The sequence below is a fragment of the Amaranthus tricolor genome, chromosome 6 (assembly GCF_026212465.1).
Source record: "Amaranthus tricolor cultivar Red isolate AtriRed21 chromosome 6, ASM2621246v1, whole genome shotgun sequence".
Lineage (NCBI taxonomy): Eukaryota > Viridiplantae > Streptophyta > Magnoliopsida > Caryophyllales > Amaranthaceae > Amaranthus > Amaranthus tricolor.
In genome coordinates this window covers 16,441,657-16,460,437 of record NC_080052.1, presented here as the reverse complement: position 1 = coordinate 16,460,437, position 18,781 = coordinate 16,441,657, and the positions used below count along the sequence as shown (strand labels likewise).

Sequence of the window (18,781 nt, the reverse complement as noted above, 5' to 3'; positions counted from 1 at the left end):
CAAGATTTGTAAAATTTTAAATCAAATCTTGTCATGGTAACATTTATTTAACTAATTTATTTATTTAAATTATTATTGTCATATCACTTTAATACCCTTTGACCTTTTGTGTTGACATTAACTTTCGGTCAATGGGCTTTTCTGACATCCCCAACTTCCTTGATTGGCCCATGAATTAGTAACCTCCAAACACCCTAACTTCCCCCTGGAAGGTAACTTTCAAAATGACCTAACTTCCCTTTGGCAACTACCCTTCATTCCTCATTGTATGGTTCCCCATCTTTTGTGCTGATAACTCCCCATCACTATGCATGATAACCAACCATCTCCCAGAAGTAACTTCCTCTCTATCATTATAAATAAAGACAGCCAGCATCGAGGGAAGATCATCTGAGAATAGCCTTTAAAAAAGTCCTCACGACCCTCTCACTAGCCTTCCAAAAATATAAAGCAACTTCCATCCTTATACTCATATTTCTGTATTCTCCATCTCATCATTCATTCATTAATCTTTTAACTTGAGCGTCGGAGGGATTTTCCGGGAGACCACCCCCCGGACAAGGCTAACGTGTTGTGTTGCAGGAATTCAAGTCACTTCCTTCCACGAATCGTCGTTCCTGACAACGCTTCCACTTCCAGTACTTTAAGTGTCTTGCACTTCCTTGTTTCATCAAACCGAAACAGTTTGGCGCCATCTGTGGGGAAGATAACAAAAAGTCATGGCTCCCAAGAAAAATCCAACACAAACCGCAACCGTGCACAGCACAGATATAGACACTTCAACAAGTCACGCTAATAATCAAGCCGTGACTCGTCGTGATTTGGACATGCTAGCACGAAATCTCACTGCCGCCTTTTCCGAACAACTCCGCGCTGTTATGAATAACAATAACCCTCCTCAACAGCAAGTATTGGAAGACATGGCGGACCAGATAAAAAATCTGCGGGAATGAATCGAACCCCATCATGAGACACCGAAATCCCACGAATCTCAAGATGGGAACTCGGGGATGTCACGTTCCAGCAGAAGAAATAAGAAAAGACGGGATAGATCGAGGACCCAAACAAATCTCAACAGGAGTGACCCACGAGATGACGAATCTAAGACCGCCTCTTGAGACGCCCGTACCTACCTAGAAAGTAAGAAGCAAAGGGCGTCCGAAAGCGTTCAATCGCTAGTGGCCAAAAGGAGGGAAGAAAGGAAGAAAGCACAACTCGCGGGATCTAGCCGTCCCATCAGCCCCATCACTATGCCTCGAAATGAGGCCGGCAAGAGTAGCCTCCCCGAAGATCTTATGCCAATAATCTCTTCGCTGGCTCCGGAGATACTGAATACTCCCAACCCCGGGAAAATAAAGATCCCAAATATGGCGGCCTTCGATGGAACGTCCTGCCCAGAGGAACACTTGATGGCCTATAAAAATTTGATGCTGCTATTCACCACCAACCCAGCATTGTGGTGCAAATTCTTCTCAACTACTCTCACAGGAGTAGCATTGACATGGTATACCTCCCTTCCAAGCGGAAGTATCCACAAATTTGCCCAATTAGAAGGCAAATTTCTGGGTCACTTCGTAGCATCCAAAAGGCAAGAGAAATCAAACTTGCACTTGCTTAGCATAACACAATTGGAAGGGGAGCCCATATCGTCATATTTGAAAAAATTCCATGAAGCAGTGCTTGAAGTAACCGACTTGGAAGAATCGGTCGCATTGAACGCCTTGATCAACGGAATGAAGGCTCAAAGGCTGAAGTTCCAGTTGGTCGAGAGTCAAGTGAAGACAAACGCGGAGGCCATGAAGCAGTGTCAAAACTACGTCACGGCCTCCGAGATATGTCAGGCACATGACCCCAAAAAACGGAAGTCAGAAAAGAAAGATCCATTATCCTCCAATCATTCCTCAAGAAATAGAGAAGAACATTCATCAAGGAAAGACCGAAATTACATGCCGCGTCGTCTTGAACTTCCTTCGGAGATGGAACCTCCACGATCCAGACACGTCTATGTCACAGAAGGAGAAGTCAGGACGCGAAATTTGCTCGACGGAGGCAACGACCCAATGTTCAACCTCAACAGAAGAGACATATTCTTCGCTATTCGGGGCGAGTTGCCAACTCTGCCTCCTACCACCACCCCAACCGATCGTCGCAACTACAATTTATGGTGCGACTACCATAAAGAACATGGTCATACCTTGGCTCAATGTCGCGAACTCAAACGTATCCTGCATCAGTTAGCCGACGAGGGAAAGCTATCAAGGTTCATCAACCGGAAGGACTACGACGCAAGAGGAGAAGCGGAAAGGAGGCCTTGGAATCAAAGACACAGATCCCCCAAGAGAGACGAGGCCAGGCGCGAAAGTTCCAACACACAAGGGACTATCAATATGATTCTTGGAGGTTACACTGAAGAATACCCTACCATCCGCGCCACGAAAGACAGCGTCCATACACTCCTAAAAGGACCTCCAAAAACCACAGCAAACGGGACAATCATGAAATTTGATACCACTACTTCCCAACCGCTGCAGCAGCCACACACTGATCCTCTAGTGGTTACTCTCAAGATCGGGCAAATGAAAGTCAAGAGGGTACTGGTAAACACCGGAAGCACGGCTGATCTTATAACGATGGAATGCCTAAGAAAAATGAAGTTTGAAGAAAAGCACTTACAACCCCTCGATAAACCCTTGATCGGGTTTGGGGGAAATCAGGTCATTCCACTAGGAACGATCATACTCCCCGTGCGGGTAATAGTCATATGTTTATCACTTTTTTTTTGATCTATACTACTTTGTGTCTCTATCCCTTTAAATTACTGACAATAAGAAATTAGTTTTTTTTTTATGGATATTTGATAATGATTTAAAAGAAAATAAATTGTGTGCAAAATGAAAAGAGATTTAATATGTATGGATGAAATAAAAAGAAGGTGATATACTATGTTCAAAAATATAAATAATTTAAAACGATTGAGATGACAAGTAATGCTATAAAAGTAGAATGAAAAGAGTATTTTTTTACTTTTTTTTTCCTTTTCTTGATTTACACAAAATATATACTTGAGACTAATTTCGTTGAGCATAAATACTTTATAAATTTAGAGGTGTTCATTCGGTTGATCGAGTCGGTTTGGGATGGGTGTCATTCGGTTCGGTTGAATTTTGGATCGGTTATTTTTCGGGTCGGTTAGTTACGGTTCAGTTGAAGATCAGTTACTCGAGCTATCGGGTTTGCATCGATTCAGTGTTGGTTGAAGTTCGAGTCGAGTGTCAATCGGTCTCGGGTTGTCATCGGTTAATAACGGGTTCAGTTTTATCGGTTACATAACGGGTTCGGGTATTTCTTTTCAAGTGGAAATCGGCTATGAGTTACTAATTAGTATCGATCAAGTCTATATCAGATATGGGTCGGATATGACTCGGTTCGGTCACTATTAGGTTCGTGTAATCTCGATTAACGGTTATATTTCGGTTATAAATATCGGTCACAATTCGAGTTCAGTTTACCCATTTTCGATTGTCAATCAGTTCGGGTGCAATTCGGTTGTAGTGATGTTAGTTCAATAAACCTCAAAAAGAAGCAAATTTTCGGATCGGATAACTTTCGGTTTCGATTCGGGTTTTCAGGTCGGGTTACATTTAAACATACTCTATTTATAATACACTATTGAAAAAAACACAAAAATAGATAATCAAAAGTATTCAAATATTAATTTAAAAATACAACCGACAATTACCTCTGTGTGACTGATACTTTCTATAAAATTTTAATGTCGTAAGAGTATTTTTTTATATTACGATGTAAATCCAAATAATCTCTTATTTTTTTAATATCTTGTTTTGTAAGTTTTATATTAAGATGTATATACAAACAATTAATAGTAAAACTAAAATAAATTATAAAAGTATGTAATATACTAATCAAATTTACCCTATTTAATTCAATAATATAGCGATTAACCAATTTGATTATTTCATGTGGTAAATCTTTGTGAGGGTGCCATGTGGACAACTCATTTAGTTAATTCTATGATGATTATTATATTTAATATAATAAAATCAACTTTACCTAATTTAAATCAATAAATATAGCAATTAACTAATTTGATTATTCCATATAGTAGAGTGACATGTGGAATTTTTCAATTAATTTAGTTAATAGTATGATGATTATTCCATGTGGCAAATCATTGAAATTTCATTTATTGGAATTAAGTTTAAAAGTTTTCATATTTAGCCACTCAAATTTTATTTTTAATTGCTTGTCCGACCCATATATTTAATATTTAATAATGGTAATTAATTGATGGCAATTGATTGCGTAAGAATGACGCTCATTTGTTTTCAGAATTGACGCTAATTAATTGCCTTAAAAAACAGCTTATTAAAATGTGATTTATTAAAATGAATTGATATCTCAAACATTAACATCGATCTAGCCACAAAAATTTTAAACATTAAAGGAAAATTTACTCTAAATAATCCAATTTTTTAATGATTTTTCTAAAATAATCTTAATTTTGATTAATCATAAATAATCTAAACTATAAAATAACATATTCAAAAAATATTATTGTGCAAATTGTAACTTACTTTTCTAGGTAAAATAACAAAAAAAAGCAAAAACTAAAATAAAATAACAGATTGTAACTTGCTGTTGCAACTCTTTTATCATTACAATGTATGTAAATTTGTATTACATTACAATCTACTTTTTCTATAAAACCTTTATGAAACTTCCAGAATTAGGTCCTAATGTACGCCATGATATATTCACAGAAATGTTAAGTAACCCAAATTACGGTAATGAGTACTTGGATGAGTTTACCTCTCCAACTCATTCACGTGGCATTGGTGGTGGTGTAATGAACACCTTTTCCACGAGTCACTTGGGTAGGCTTAATGCGAACGAGGTTGACTCTTTAGATCAGGAGGATGAGCATATTGATTCTGATTCAGAAGAGGATGATGAAAGAAGAGAAGCTCTAGATGCAGTGATTAGAGATGGTAATCCATCTCAAGATTGGCTTAGAATTGATGAGGTTGATCAAAGATTGATTGATGCATAAATGACCTGGAACGATGACAACTCCATGAATGAAAATGGAGACTTTAGGATAGGGCAAGAGTTTAGCTCCTTAGACCACCTTAAGAAGAATGTTAAAGCATGGGTGATATCTAACAATAGAAACTTCCGTGTAATTGAATCGGAGCCTTCAAAGTACGTTATCCAATGCACTAATGCTGAGGATATAGGTTGTGAATGGAGGATGCGAGCTGTTATGACCGCAATGGGTTCATTTAAGATTGTGCGATACAAGGGTCATAATCAAGATTGCTCAGTACATTACAGTGATGGCCATCCCCTCCTTACTTCTGAATTTGTTGCTGATCTTATCGTGGATATGATCAGAGTCGATCCAGCGTTTAAGGTGAAGTCAATCGTTAATTTTGTAAAAACCAAGTACGGATTTGTTATAACATATAAGAGAGCTTGGTTGGCCAAAAATAAGGCTATAACAAAAGTATTTGGGGATTGGGATAAGTCTTTTGAGGAGTTTCCAAGGTACCTGCAGGCGCTAATGCAATCTAATCCAGGAACAGTGGTTCAATGGGAAGTCCAACCGACAATGGATCCTACCATAGTGATGTTTAAGCGAATTTTTTGGGCTTTCGGACCATCCATTAAGGGTTTTCCCCACTGTCGTCCCCTTATTTCTATAGATGGTACACATTTGTACGGAAAGTACAGAGGCACACTTATGAATGCTATGGCGATAGATGCAAATTCTCAGTTGTTCCCACTTGCTTTTGCCGTTGTGGAGGGTGAGAGCAACGACATGTGGAGTTGGTTCTTGGATTGTATAAGGCATTATGTCACTAAGAGGGATGGCTTATGTGTTATATCTGATCGTCACAAGGGAATTTTGCATGCAATGAATAGAGTTGGAAAAGGTTGGGAAGAGCCATTTGCATTCCATCGGTTTTGTAAACGTCATCTAGCTTTGAACTTGCATAAAAAGTTCAAAAACATAGCAGTCAAAAACTTATTTGGAAAAGCTTCTGAACAGACAAAGATTCGGAAATATAATTTCTACATGAATCGCCTTAAAGAGTTTAATGAGGACGCGTATAACTACTTAGTAGATGGTTCTATTCCTGAGCGCCAATGGACTTTGATTCATGACGGTGGGCATCGATATGGAGTGAGAACTACAAACATGTCTGAAGCGTTCAACGGCGTTATGAAAGGGGCCAGGTCACTCCCAATCACTTCATTAGTTAGGATGACCTTCTTTCGGGTAAACGAATACTTTGCCACAAGGAGGGATTTAGGGAGAAACAGATTAGACAATCGACATGTGTATGCGAAGAAACCAACTGATACGATTGATAAGAATGCTAAAAAACCACGCTTTCATGATGTTAGGATATATGACATAGTGCGTGGGATATTTGAGGTCACCACTGGTTGTGGCAACAGGATAGCAGGAAAAGGTGGAAAATTCTACATGGTTGACCTCACAGCAACATCATGCTCATGTCAGAAACCAACCATCTTCAAGTTACCGTGCTCACATGTTCTTGCAGTATGTCGAGCTCGTAACATATCGTACGATGCTTTTGTGGACCCTTCATTTCGCACTACAAAATACGTATCGAGCTATAAGAAGACTTTCACGCCTGCTCCAGACATGTTCACCTGCGATCCTTGGAACGGTCCTACAGTTGTTCCAGATCCCTCAACGAAGCGTGGAAAGGGTCGTCCGCGATCAACTCGTATACGGAATGAAATGGATGCACCGTTGATGCGTCCTCGTAACACGTGTAGCTTTTGTGGATTTAGTGGTCATAATAAGAAAACATGCCCTCGAAGGTCAACAAAGTATGTTTTTTTTAATATTTTGTAATATCATGTTGATTCACCTAATATTTATATGATTTTTATAACACTTATGTATGTAACAACGATCATGGCGATGCCAAGCCTAGTTGATCCATCAGTGCTTACGCTTTAGACAACACACGGGAGCATAGCTGCGTGGGAGGGCTCCACTACCCAATTGGTTACTCATCTACCGATGCGCAAAACAAAAGGGGCCGGGGGTTGTAGTGTAACAAACTTTGTATATTCTTATATGATTTGAACTTCTTGTATGACTTTTCATAATTAATTTTTTCAAATCAAGCTGGTTCGTAATTGATTATTATAGAATAGATGGTATTGAACTAGTTTAATGCAGGTTGCGTTCACTATTTAAGGAAAATGAAACAAAAAAAATATAAAAAAATAAAACCAAGACCAAACCGCCACATGAGATGGCGGTTTGCCTTGAGCAAACCGCTACTTCATGTGGCGGTTTACTGCTTAAGGCAAACCGCCATCTCAAGTGTCGGTTTCGTCTAAAAAAAATTAAAAAAAAAATTCCACGTGGACGGTAATGTGGGAAATACTTTCCCACATAATGCAAAGTGGGAATTAATTTTTTTTAAGCAATATTATGGGAAAAGATTCGACAACATGTGAAAGAAAAAGGTGTAGTATTTTATAATTTTAATAGGGGTAAAGTGGGATTAGTAGGTGTAAAGGTGTGAAAAAGTTAAGTTTATTAAGGACAAATTGTTAAAAGTTAACATACATAAAATAGAAACGGGACATTTAAGGTGACTTGATCAAATAATGAAATGAAACACTTAGGATGAATAGGATGGAATATTAGACTTCATCTACTAAGTTTTTTGTTTTGAAAAAGACTTTTAATAGTCATTTTTTAACTGCGAATCAAAAAAAACTTAACTTTATATTCGTATTAATATAATTATTTAGATTTATATATATTTGTGCATAAGTGAAATCTGAGTTATATGAAATATTTTTTACTATTTAAACTACTCCGGCATGACAGGATCGTTAGATCGCAGGATCTAAAAATCGTGTTATGATCCTACCCTAAATTCTTTATCTAAGTAGGATTGCATGATTCTACCAACATTAAGATTCTATCTACGATCCTGATCGATCGTCTATTTTTGGATTGTAGAATCTTAGATCAGGACTGGGATTCTAATAACCTTGCCTAGGCCCCTAAGAAATACTAGCTACATTGTAATTATTGATTCTATTTATCGTTCAAGCTTATTTTATATATTATGGCTAATATGTAAGAAAAATATACTTGTTTATAAATTGTACTGCATAATCGCATAATTTTATGATATTAATTTGTTTTTTTTGATTTTTAGTTATATATAATTCAAAATATAAACGATTAAATAACGCATTGAGTCGTATAAAAGTCAAATATAACAAATATAATGGAGAGGAAGAAGCATAATATACAAAATAGTGAATAGTGATCTTATGTTCTATGACTTTATGAACTTAACATCGGATGAATACTTTTTTAATATTTACTCTCTCGTTCCAAATTATTTACCATAATAAAAGATTATACTATTTATTAATGACTTTTAATTTGTGATTAATTTTTAATCTATAAGTTAAAACATAATTAAATAAACTTTTATTTGATTCATCTTAGTTTAAAGATTATTAATATCAAATTTTTATAATTTTTATTATACATAATACAGATATTAAGAATGAAATTAGTGTATTAGACAACATAAAAAATCAGATATTGCAAGTATTTTAGAACCAGGAAAAATAATGTAGTCCCCACAACAGAAAAGATGAAGTGGAGTATCCACCTTCTCTCCCCATTTAACATCAAGCGTCAAAATATTTTTATTCTGAAACGGTGAGTAAACAAATAGGCACAAAGTGAATATATTCCAGTTACTCTCTGCTTCTCCATTTAAATGTGTACAAACATTCACATACAAACTTCCGACAGATATTACAGAACAATGGAACAATCCTCGAATGCAGTTCTCGTCGGCATCAACAGTCTCAGCATTCACAGCCTGAGGAGCTTCGAGGTTGCGTTCTGTTTGTCATATCTATGGTGTCCGGAACATACCTACAACATGGTTTATAAACCCTTCAGTTAGAATTTCTTTAAAGCAACATCTACAATACAGTCTGTTTCATTTAATTTGCACCAAATTCCTATTTTAGACTTGCCAATAGTCCACACAACTCTTTCAATCTCATCCACCAATTCATTAACTCTTAATTACATCCACTCATTGTTTCAACGTCCTTTAATATAACTACGGAGTATAAATTAAATATTTACACATCTTTAAAAGGCATGGAAATCAAATGGGATGGAGGAAGTAGGTTGTGATATCTCTGAAGTCAAGTAACATAATGGTGCTACTGCTCTAGCGCTACCAAAATCAAATACTTTAGGTTTCAATAAAAGAAACAAAATGAATGTTTCCCTTTGATGATCTGCTCTTCGCTGCTAGTCTGAGGAAATTATGTTAAGGTTGGGATACTATGAAGCAAAGAAATTCAAAAGGATTAGCAGTCCTCCACCACACAACATTTGATACAAATTTCTTTCTTAATTGTCCTATTAATTCTGCTATACATTTTTTTGTCTATCGCTCAATGTTCTCTCCTAATCTTTTACTAACTCAATTTCTTTAAACTTAATCTACACATATCTTTAAATTTTTGGTGTCCCATTTATAGTGGACTAAAGTAAAATACTGTAGTTCATTAAATCATGTGCACTTCTTATTTATGTGATGTTGCACATGACATTTGCTAATACTGGTCAATTGAAAACAATCTCTTTGTTATTTTTTATTAGTAACAAGGGTAAAGAGTTGTACATTCGACCCTCTCAGACTCCATCCTAACTGGGAGCTACTTAATGGCGTTGGGTAATTAAATGTTTTGTGTTGTACAATATAATACAAAAAAAATAAGCTCCTATAAAAATAATTCTCAAAATGAGCGCCAATCGGATTTGGGAAGGTATGAGTCGCAGTTACTAGTGCTCCATTAACTCAAACATAATATGACTAGAACGGAATGGGTCACAATCTGCTCCTTTTCAATTTCCCATCCGAACCTAGGCAACCCTCATTTTGGAAATCAGTTCGAAAAGACACTTAGTTTTTAATTGTTTTTAAAACATTTAAATCTTTTTTTTTTTAAATTCTACTCCCTCATATTCATAGATAAAGGAACATTTGGGTTTTTGTACCAAAACCAAGGAGGGGTGGGGGACCATTTAAAGTAGGTGGAAAACTCTCTTCTTTCATAAAGGGCATTGATATTTATGTGTGTTGTCGTAAGGGTAAAAGGGTAAAAAAATGACCAAAATAGAAATGGGACATAATCAATGAATTGACCCAATAAAGAAATGTCCCTAAAATCAATGAATAGGAGAGAGTATTTCTTTAATCCGCCTATTTATTGTTCTTTACTCATCCACCTCAACCAATCAAATAATATTTTGAAACAAATTCAATTGTAGATGTAACAGCGGGACATAGGAGAAGTTTGTAAGCACACGGAAAATTATCAAACAGATATAAATACTTACAGTTCTTCTTCGGGCTCATTCATTATGGCATTTTTAGCAATGCACAGGAAGGCCTCTTCAACATTCGTACCATCTTTGGCAGATGTTTCAAAGTATGGTATATTCCCCTTGCTCATGCACCACGCTTTAGCCTTCTTTTCTGAGACCTGACAACAAATACAGGTAGCATCATAAGCACAATTAAAGCCAACAATTAATGGCTGCTTTTGCTTAAAATTGGCAGGGAAATGAAGAAACAACTACAGATCAATAGTTAGTTTGGGTCTAGGAAATAAACTTGGGTCATGTTTGATTTGGCATAGTTCAATATTCATTCATAGAAACAGTTTAATATTAGAGTAAATATTTTAAATTAAAATATAAATTAAATAGAGTTAATATTCTAGTAAATTTTTCATAGTTAATGGCATAGTTTGGGTTGGGATTATTCGTTTTGAGTCGTGTTTGGCTCTGCCTAACTAGGATTGGGTCATTTTGGTTTCAAATCAATTTCAAATTATCACTTCCAGTTCTAATCAAGTCTTAATTTAGATTAACTTGGGTTTGGATCAAGTTCGTATTGGGTCAATTACAAGTCAAGTTAAATCATATCTTTATGACACTTTGAGTCAAGGTTTGTTGCATATCAATCAAGTCAAAGTTGGATTACACCAATATCAATTAACAAATTGTGGCAAGTTGGGTTTCGATATCCGTTTTCCAGATGCAAGACAGTCTCGGATCAGGAGCAGGTTACATCCAAATCTAAAGTAGTCAAGTATGTGCGGTATCGAGAGTCAACATCAAGATATGCTGGCGTTAGTTATAGGTCACCACGCCGTAGGTCACACTCTGTAAGTAGATATTGGACGGTTTTGGATTAACCCTTATAAAAAGAAGTTGTTTTAGATTAACTCATGATTACATCATATTACGTTGTTTTTATACTAACCCATGATTACATCATATTTCGTTAAATTCATTTGTGTCAACTGTCCAGTCACTACCTGTAACTGACTCATGTTGGGTACACATCAAGTCTGGTCTCTAGTCAACTTTGGGTAAACACTTTGCAGTTCTGATTCGTGTCTAGAGTCCAGTCAATTAGGAGTCTTTCAACTTTTTCTGTCTAAATTTCGATTTGAATAGACTTTAGATTACACCATATTGGGTCCGGGTTATGTTCAAGTCGGATAGTCGGATTTTAGATCAAGTTAATGTGGGATCAATTGTGAGTCTAATCAATTACTAGAAAGGGAAAATTATATCTTTGATCACTTGGAGTCAGGTTTTGTTGTGTGATATCGGTTTAGCTAAAGTCGGGTACAGGAAATTGAAGGCTGATTGCAGCGTAAGTTGCATTTGATCATCTACATTTTCAGGTGAGGTTTGTTCTTATGTCACATTGCAAAAAACATGAAAGTATCAAAGAGTAGTAGAAAGTTTACCACTCTACTGCTACCACCATCAACATCGATCTTGTTACCCAGCAGAATAAATGGGAAATTATCGGGATCGGAAGGGCTCGCCTATTAAACATGAAACAGCAGAATTTCAGCGTGTTTTCACCTCAAGATTGAAGTACTTAGGTCAAATTCAAAGAGGAAACCTTAGACCTACCTGTAACAAGAACTCCTCTCTCCACCGATTCAGGTTCTCAAAAGATTTCATGACATTTACATCATAGGTAAGAACACAACAATCTGCACCACGGTAAAAAGCAACACCTAGACTCTGAAATCTCTCCTGTCCAGCTGTATCCCAAATCTGCAATTAGGTTAAGTGACATTCCTTAGTTTAGAGATGGAGAGATGGTGTGACCAATGTCTCAGTATATAACAGACAAGCAAGCACAGTGTTGGCCAATACATATAGGCAGATCTCAATTGATATAAAACTCATACAGCATGTAGAAGCTAATCATATAATCTAAAACAGCTGTAAGGGATATTTGTAAGAAGTATTTAACCAAATATTATGCTGGAACGGAAATTTAGAAATGCATGATATTTTTTTAGCACAATGAGCATTGTCAGTTCTCAATGGACGTGACGATTTATATAATTTAGTCACCTACATTTGACCACTCAAACACAACCTATATGGAACTTAGTGGGAGCCTAGGGGCTAGGTCAAGCCACATAATGACAATGAGTTATTAAAATGTTTGTAATTTGTGGTTTAATATTTGTTTTATAAAGGTACTTAGCGACAATAATGTTCTTAATAAATTCATCAATAGGAAGATCCCATGAAGCCAAGTTGTATTCTAAGTAGAATTTAAGTTTGATACGATAAGAGATCCCAATACCCTCTAGCACAAGCAAAACACAAAATTGTGTAACATGGTTAGGGTCAACTCAATCTAGCATAATACCAAATAAAGATCAAGCAGGCAAGCAATCACCAAGTACAAAGGGCAAAGCCACAACTAATGATTTCAATGATTGTTCAGAAAATGAAATTGAGGAAGCCATAGCTAATGTTATAAGAGGTTTGACCAAAAACATAGGACGACGTCTAATACTAAAGTTGTAAGCACAAACAATGCATTAGAGGAAGAAAAAGATAAGCAAAGATCCCATAATTGATTACAACCAATAAAGTTTATTATTTAAAACCACTAAAACGGGAATGAGAGATTTGGAATCTTATAGAGCTCACCAAATATATGAAGCAGAAATGAAATGAACCCTTCCAGGCTATGAAAAAATTAGCAGCGAATAGGAACATATGACTGATTGAAGACCACAAATGTAGTGGGATGCTCACACTAGTATTAACGTCAATAATCAGGGGCGGTTCCAAGCATGTGCAAAGTGCCCGACGATCAGATAGCCAAGGAACAAAAGAGTTTTTAAAAGTGCACAAGTTCAAAACTAGACTCTTCTTTGATGTAATTGCACCAACTCATTCCACTTTTTACCCTATCCACAATGATGGTTATTCTGTCAATAAATTCAAGTAACTTTATTTCTGTACGCTGTGTAAGTTCGCTCGTAATCATGGTTTTGAGTTCATTGAATTGTATTTGTGCGGCACGCCTTTTGAAGCACTTTGATGTTTGCCCCAAAAGATTCATTTCCCAACCAGCTAACTCACGGCACAAGGCCCCCTAAATTTAGGGGCCTCAAACATTAGTTGACATTAATTACATTGCTATTACTTTAGTTTAATTAAGCCCTAAAATTTTGAAAAGAACGTAAAATAAATGTGGCCTTCAAATTAATTGTGTAGTTTTGCTTCCCCCTAAAAGTCATCAGTTACCAATACCATTCATCAATCTTAACCCTAAGACCTAACCTAATTCATACCAAGTGGAGACACAAATAAGCACATGCATAAATAATCCAACCGCATAACTTGTTCATATTTTCACTCTATACTGAAGTTCCAAACCTCATATATGAGGGGTTTTCTTATGATGGGAGGGGGATAAAATCATACTTGTTTACAATTTTATTAGAGTTTAACAGGTCAAAGAAACTCCAAAAGCAGAAACTAAAATAATTACGGAAAGCAAAAATGGAAAAGACGTGCAAGTGATATGATCATATACATAAATCATACCTGCAATGTGAAAAGCCTATCTTCAAATTGGAGTTCTTTAGTCAAGAAATCAGCTCCAATCGTAGCTTTATACTGATTACTGAACTTTTTATTCACAAATCTGAATTTTATCAAGTTAAAGAGAAAAAAGCACAAATTTCTCACTCTAACTAACATTCAAAATCAAAAAAAGGGTTAGATTATTATTAGAAAAGGAAAAGAAAAATTGAAAATTGACCCAAAAAGGAGAAATGAAATTTAAGAAAGAGGATACTGATTCATGAGTGAAGTCTTTCCAACCCTGAAAATTCATCATCAAAAACCAAAATTGAAATCAACCCATCACCCAATTCTACAAGAAAATCAAAGAGAAGAAAGAAAAAGAATTACCCACTATCACCGAGAATGATGATTTTGAGAAGCTTTCGACGACGAGATGCCATTAGAATTTGAAGTTTTTGTATCCAGAAATGTCCCAAAAAGATTATTGTTAGAAAAGGAGTTTGCGGGTTGAAGAAGGAGAAGTAGACAAGAAAAAGGAATATGCAAGCTAAGAGATTGGTGTCGTAGAAGAACAGGAATAATGGGTTTCACAAATCACGATCAAATTTCTACTTGCAGCTGTAATTGTAACATAGCGGACCGGGCTTTTTGGAGTATATTATTAAATTATTAGCGGAAATTTCACATAGTAATCTTGAAGTTTTGGGTTTTTCATATATGGTAATTTTGAGGTTTATCAAATTATTTTACCGTGATATTTTTGCATATTAAACGTTAGCAAACTTTAATTTATAAGCGTTAGAGCTGTTGCACACTTATTTATGCGACTCACCATTTCAAATGTCATCAGTTTCAACATTTTTCCCCAAAATATAAATCCTAAGTCTATCATCTTTCATCGAAGTGATATTTTCCCCCAAAATCTAAAGATGGTAGAGTTAGGGTTAATGTTTTGGGGAAAAAGGTTGAAACTGGTGGCATTTGAAATGGTAAGTCCTATAAATAGGCGTGCAACAACTTTAAAGTTTCAAAATTAACGTTTGCTAAATTTTTATGTGCAAAAAGGGTACAGTGGAACAATTTGGTAAACCTAAAAGTTACCACATTGATTTTTTAAAAGTTTTGGTTATCATGTGAAAAACTCAAAACCTCAAGATTACCACACAGAATTTACCAATTATTAAATATATTAATAATATTTATGGATGCCATATTACCATATATTTTCACTAAAAACATTTTAACATTTCTATATAGATGTTTCCACTAACTTTATTTAATTATATTTTTAATTTGATAGTAGTGTTACTCTATAATTTTTGTATTGACTTTATTTTAATAATTTAATGCTTATTCAATAAAATTATATACCCACCAAATAAAAAATTATATTTTTCTAAATTATTGTGAACGTTTTTTGTGGGACCAATTTAAAAGAACGAAAGGGGTAATCTGATTTAAATTTAAAGGTGTCATTTTGTTTTATTATTATATGAGATTTTTTATAGTTTTCGTATGAACGGGATACACCTAGTATGATAATGATGATAATAATAATTTTGTTCTTTTATTATATTTACGTTAAATGTAAAGAGGGAGCACTTGATGGAAAGAGACTTGGTACATTCTCTTTTTGTGTACAATGAACATATGATAGACATAAAAAAAAGATTTTAAAGACTTTGTACATAACATTAAGAGTATCCTAAATTACATACATTCAGATCTTTGTGGTTCATCTACAGGGGCAGATTTATGCCCATTCAATAATGTCAACTGACAGTACTTAACTTTTATATATATATATATATATATATATATATATATATATATATATATATATATATATATATATATATATATATATATATATATATATATATATATATATATATATATATATATATATATATATATATATATATATATATATATATATATATATATATATATATATATATATATATATATATATATTTCTTTGGATGGATGAAAATATCCAAGCACATTCATTTATGATCACTCTAGGAAAGTTTGGTCGTACTTCATTAAATTTAAGGATGAAGTAATGAGTGTCATTAAGGATTGAAAGACAATTGTAGAGAAGAAAATGGAGAAGAGGATTAAGACCTTGAAGACCAATAATAGGCTAGAATTTTTAGGAAGGAGTTTCTCAAGATGTGTTGTAAAGAAGAAATTATGATACATTACACATGTGTAGTGTAGGTAGAGCTCAACAAGTGAGATGGCCAAGAGGATGAACATGAATTTATTGGAGAAAGCTAGATGTATGTTAAATTAAATGAGGTGGCCTAAAGGATGAGCCTAATTTTTTGTTATTTAAGGAAAATTAAAGGTATAGAAAATGTATTTTCATTGGTTTTGGTATTGGAGTTAAGGGGTATAGGGCATGGTGTAGTAAGTCTTAAAGAATAATCACTTCTAGAAATATTGTATATGATGAGTCATATATGCTTGCTTCTTCTCCTTTAAATAATGTTGTTATTAACAATATTGGTTTAGCACATGATTCTTGTGAGGAGAAAGAGCCAAAAACGCTTTGGAACCTACAAGGCTTGATAGTGGTACGCATCAACTAATAGAATCACTATCTCCTAATGTACATCAGTCCAAAAGTAAGGTTAAGATTACAAGAGAAATGTGATTACATTGTTTATACTCTAACGATTGCAAGTGAAGTCGGGGGTATGGATGATCTCTGTCCATACAAGAAAGTTATAGCTTCAATGACAAGTAAATGGCTTAGAGTCATGAGATAAGTGACGAAATCTGTTGATAGGAATCATACTTTGTCTATTGTGCAGACACCTAAGATTAAGCAGATTACGGGATGAAAACGAGTTTTCAAAAAGAAAGAAGGATCATTTGTGACTACAGATTTTCAATGTTACTCCCAAGTTGAAGGATTGACTTACATGAGGTGTTCTTTTCGGTAGAAAAATATACTTTGATCGGGGCCCTATTTGCTTTGATGGCGATGGAGGAAAAAGAGTTACATCAAGTAAATGTAAAAACAACATTTCTCCACAGTGATTTGACCCAAAGATTTTGAGGTAGTGGAAAGGAGGATTACATGTGTCGCATAGAGAAATCGTTATACTAAGTATGGAAATGTAAAAAAAGATTGTAGTCATGAGACCAGAGATGAAATCGCTTGATTTTTTATGTTATCAAATTGTGTTGCATAGTGAGTTTAACATGAAGGATCTAGCAGATGTATAAATAATACTTGGTATATATGGAGATTGATAAACTTAAGAGCAATGTCTTCTTGTATCTTTGATAAAAGAGGTACATTGAGAAAATTTTCAAGAGATTGTTTATGGACAACCCCAACATTGTCTACACTCGTCTTGGTTCTCACTTCGCATTATCTATATTTCATTTTCACACACCAAGCATGAAAAGGATGATATGAGAGATATTCCATACATAAATATCATCAATAGTGTTATGTATGCCATAGTTAGTAGACCTAACATTGCTTAAGTAGTGAACATGATTATTATATGGGAAATCTAGGGAAGCGAGATCAAAATGAGTTGAAATGACTCTTGAGGTACTTGAAGGGTATAATAGACGTATACCCTAAAGTTAAGACAAAATCATGCTTATTGGGTAATATGACTCAGATTATGGTGGAGGCTTGAATGGTAGAAAGTTAACATCGAGTTTTATATTTACTTTGGTTGGTTAAAATTTGATACATAGGAAATCCCTTGGACTTGACAACTAAAACTTTGCCTACTACAAAACAAGAAGTTTAGTCTTTGTATGGGTTTGATTGGGCTTACTTTTATTAGTATGTGAGCTACAAGTATGTTAAAGTGAACGTAAAGTCTTTGAGGTGATGTATGTAATTTGAATAAAGTAAAATATGAGTTTCTAGACAAGAATAGTATATGAGATTTATAAACCTTTAATAGACATATGATTTGTATATTATGCTAGGTCTTGATGTTTTTTTTTTTTTAAATTTTTTTGTAGTTTAGTGTTATGTGATTAATGGTATGATATTTTGTGGGATATGGCTAGTGCACTCAAGTCAAGGTAGACACTTAGGCATATAATTGGGAATGTTGACATATATAGCATGTCTTTAGTACATTAATCGATCATAGTAGACGTTTATTTAAAAAGGTTGAAAAGTTGATCAGTTTTAGATCGAGGATAAAACTCGAGTCAGCTTTATCTCTATTGGTTTAGAAAACCAACTTAACTTTAAGTGATAACATTAGATTCTTGTCTTCAAATAAAGGCGACTCGACTTTTATCTCTAGAGTTAGTTTTTCATACTCTTTTTTTTTTCAACCATTTATTATAAGTAATAGCTAAATTACACATTAGATTAGATATAATTAATACCTTTCTTATCTTTCTTCTACCCTCTAATTGTAATCATATACTTAACCCTATTTTCTATTCCAAGCACAAATACCACCATTATCGATCATCTTAAAAGGTTTAAAAAAGTCTTATTTTCATCAATAAAACATCTAGATCGAGTGTGAATGTGCTCACAATGACTCATATTAACTTCTTTGTGCTTTCATTATTATTGATTATTTTTTCCTAATATTGAATTAGGGTATTCTATTTTGTTTCTTCTCAACTTTGTTGAGGGTTCTAATCATTCATCACATGGTAAAGTAGATGTTGAAAACTACTTTAATCATCTTAAATCAACATTACTTAAGGTATAACTTGTAATTTAGGAAATTATATATAACAAAGACATTAATACATAAGCAATCAAAT

The 18,781-nt window shown here is 34.5% G+C and overlaps 3 protein-coding genes across 3 annotated transcripts in view; 1 reads left to right on the top strand and 2 right to left on the bottom strand.

Moving 5' to 3' along the window:
* Nucleotides 1-1,367: 1,367 nt before the first annotated feature.
* On the top strand, nt 1,368-5,433 carry LOC130815596 (uncharacterized). Its single transcript, XM_057682086.1, has 7 exons — nt 1,368-1,685; nt 1,782-2,714; nt 3,205-3,296; nt 3,505-3,629; nt 4,746-4,824; nt 4,978-5,044; nt 5,416-5,433. Exons 1-7 carry the CDS (start codon nt 1,368-1,370, stop codon nt 5,431-5,433), a joined length of 1,632 nt encoding a protein of 543 aa, XP_057538069.1.
* A 3,261-nt stretch (nt 5,434-8,694) lies between these two features.
* LOC130815282 (ras-related protein Rab7A) lies at nt 8,695-14,624 on the bottom strand. The gene is made up of 7 exons (XM_057681697.1): nt 14,390-14,624; nt 14,274-14,300; nt 14,021-14,120; nt 12,071-12,217; nt 11,899-11,979; nt 10,472-10,617; nt 8,695-8,986 (listed from the first exon to the last, which is right to left on the bottom strand). The coding sequence occupies exons 1-7, from the start codon at nt 14,440-14,442 to the stop codon at nt 8,917-8,919; spliced, it is 624 nt and encodes a 207-aa protein (XP_057537680.1). The 5' UTR covers nt 14,443-14,624; the 3' UTR covers nt 8,695-8,916.
* Nucleotides 14,625-18,731: 4,107 nt separating this feature from the next.
* The window catches only part of LOC130815091 (germin-like protein subfamily 3 member 3), a 1,005-nt gene continuing 955 nt past the window's right edge, over nt 18,732-18,781 (bottom strand). The window contains exon 1 of the mRNA XM_057681437.1: nt 18,732-18,781. This exon is cut by the window's right edge and continues 955 nt beyond it. The gene's annotated coding sequence lies outside the window, so the exon portion shown is untranslated.

Bases quoted from the DNA above. Each gene is read 5' to 3' on its own strand.
- LOC130815596 (XM_057682086.1), top strand. From the start codon at position 1,368: ATGGCGGCCTTCGATGGAACGTCCTGCCCAGAGGAACACTTGATGGCC. The intron at 2,715-3,204 runs GTCATTCCACTA...GTTACGGTTCAG, and splicing joins TCGGGTTTGGGGGAAATCAG to TTGAAGATCAGTTACTCGAG. The intron at 4,825-4,977 runs GTTTACCTCTCC...GGATGATGAAAG, and splicing joins GGTAATGAGTACTTGGATGA to AAGAGAAGCTCTAGATGCAG.
- LOC130815282 (XM_057681697.1), bottom strand. From the start codon at position 14,442: ATGGCATCTCGTCGTCGAAAGCTTCTCAAAATCATCATTCTCGGTGAT. The intron at 14,121-14,273 runs GTATCCTCTTTC...GATAAAATTCAG, and splicing joins AAGACTTCACTCATGAATCA to ATTTGTGAATAAAAAGTTCA. The intron at 10,618-11,898 runs GTAAACTTTCTA...ATTTGTTGTCAG, and splicing joins ATGGTGGTAGCAGTAGAGTG to GTCTCAGAAAAGAAGGCTAA.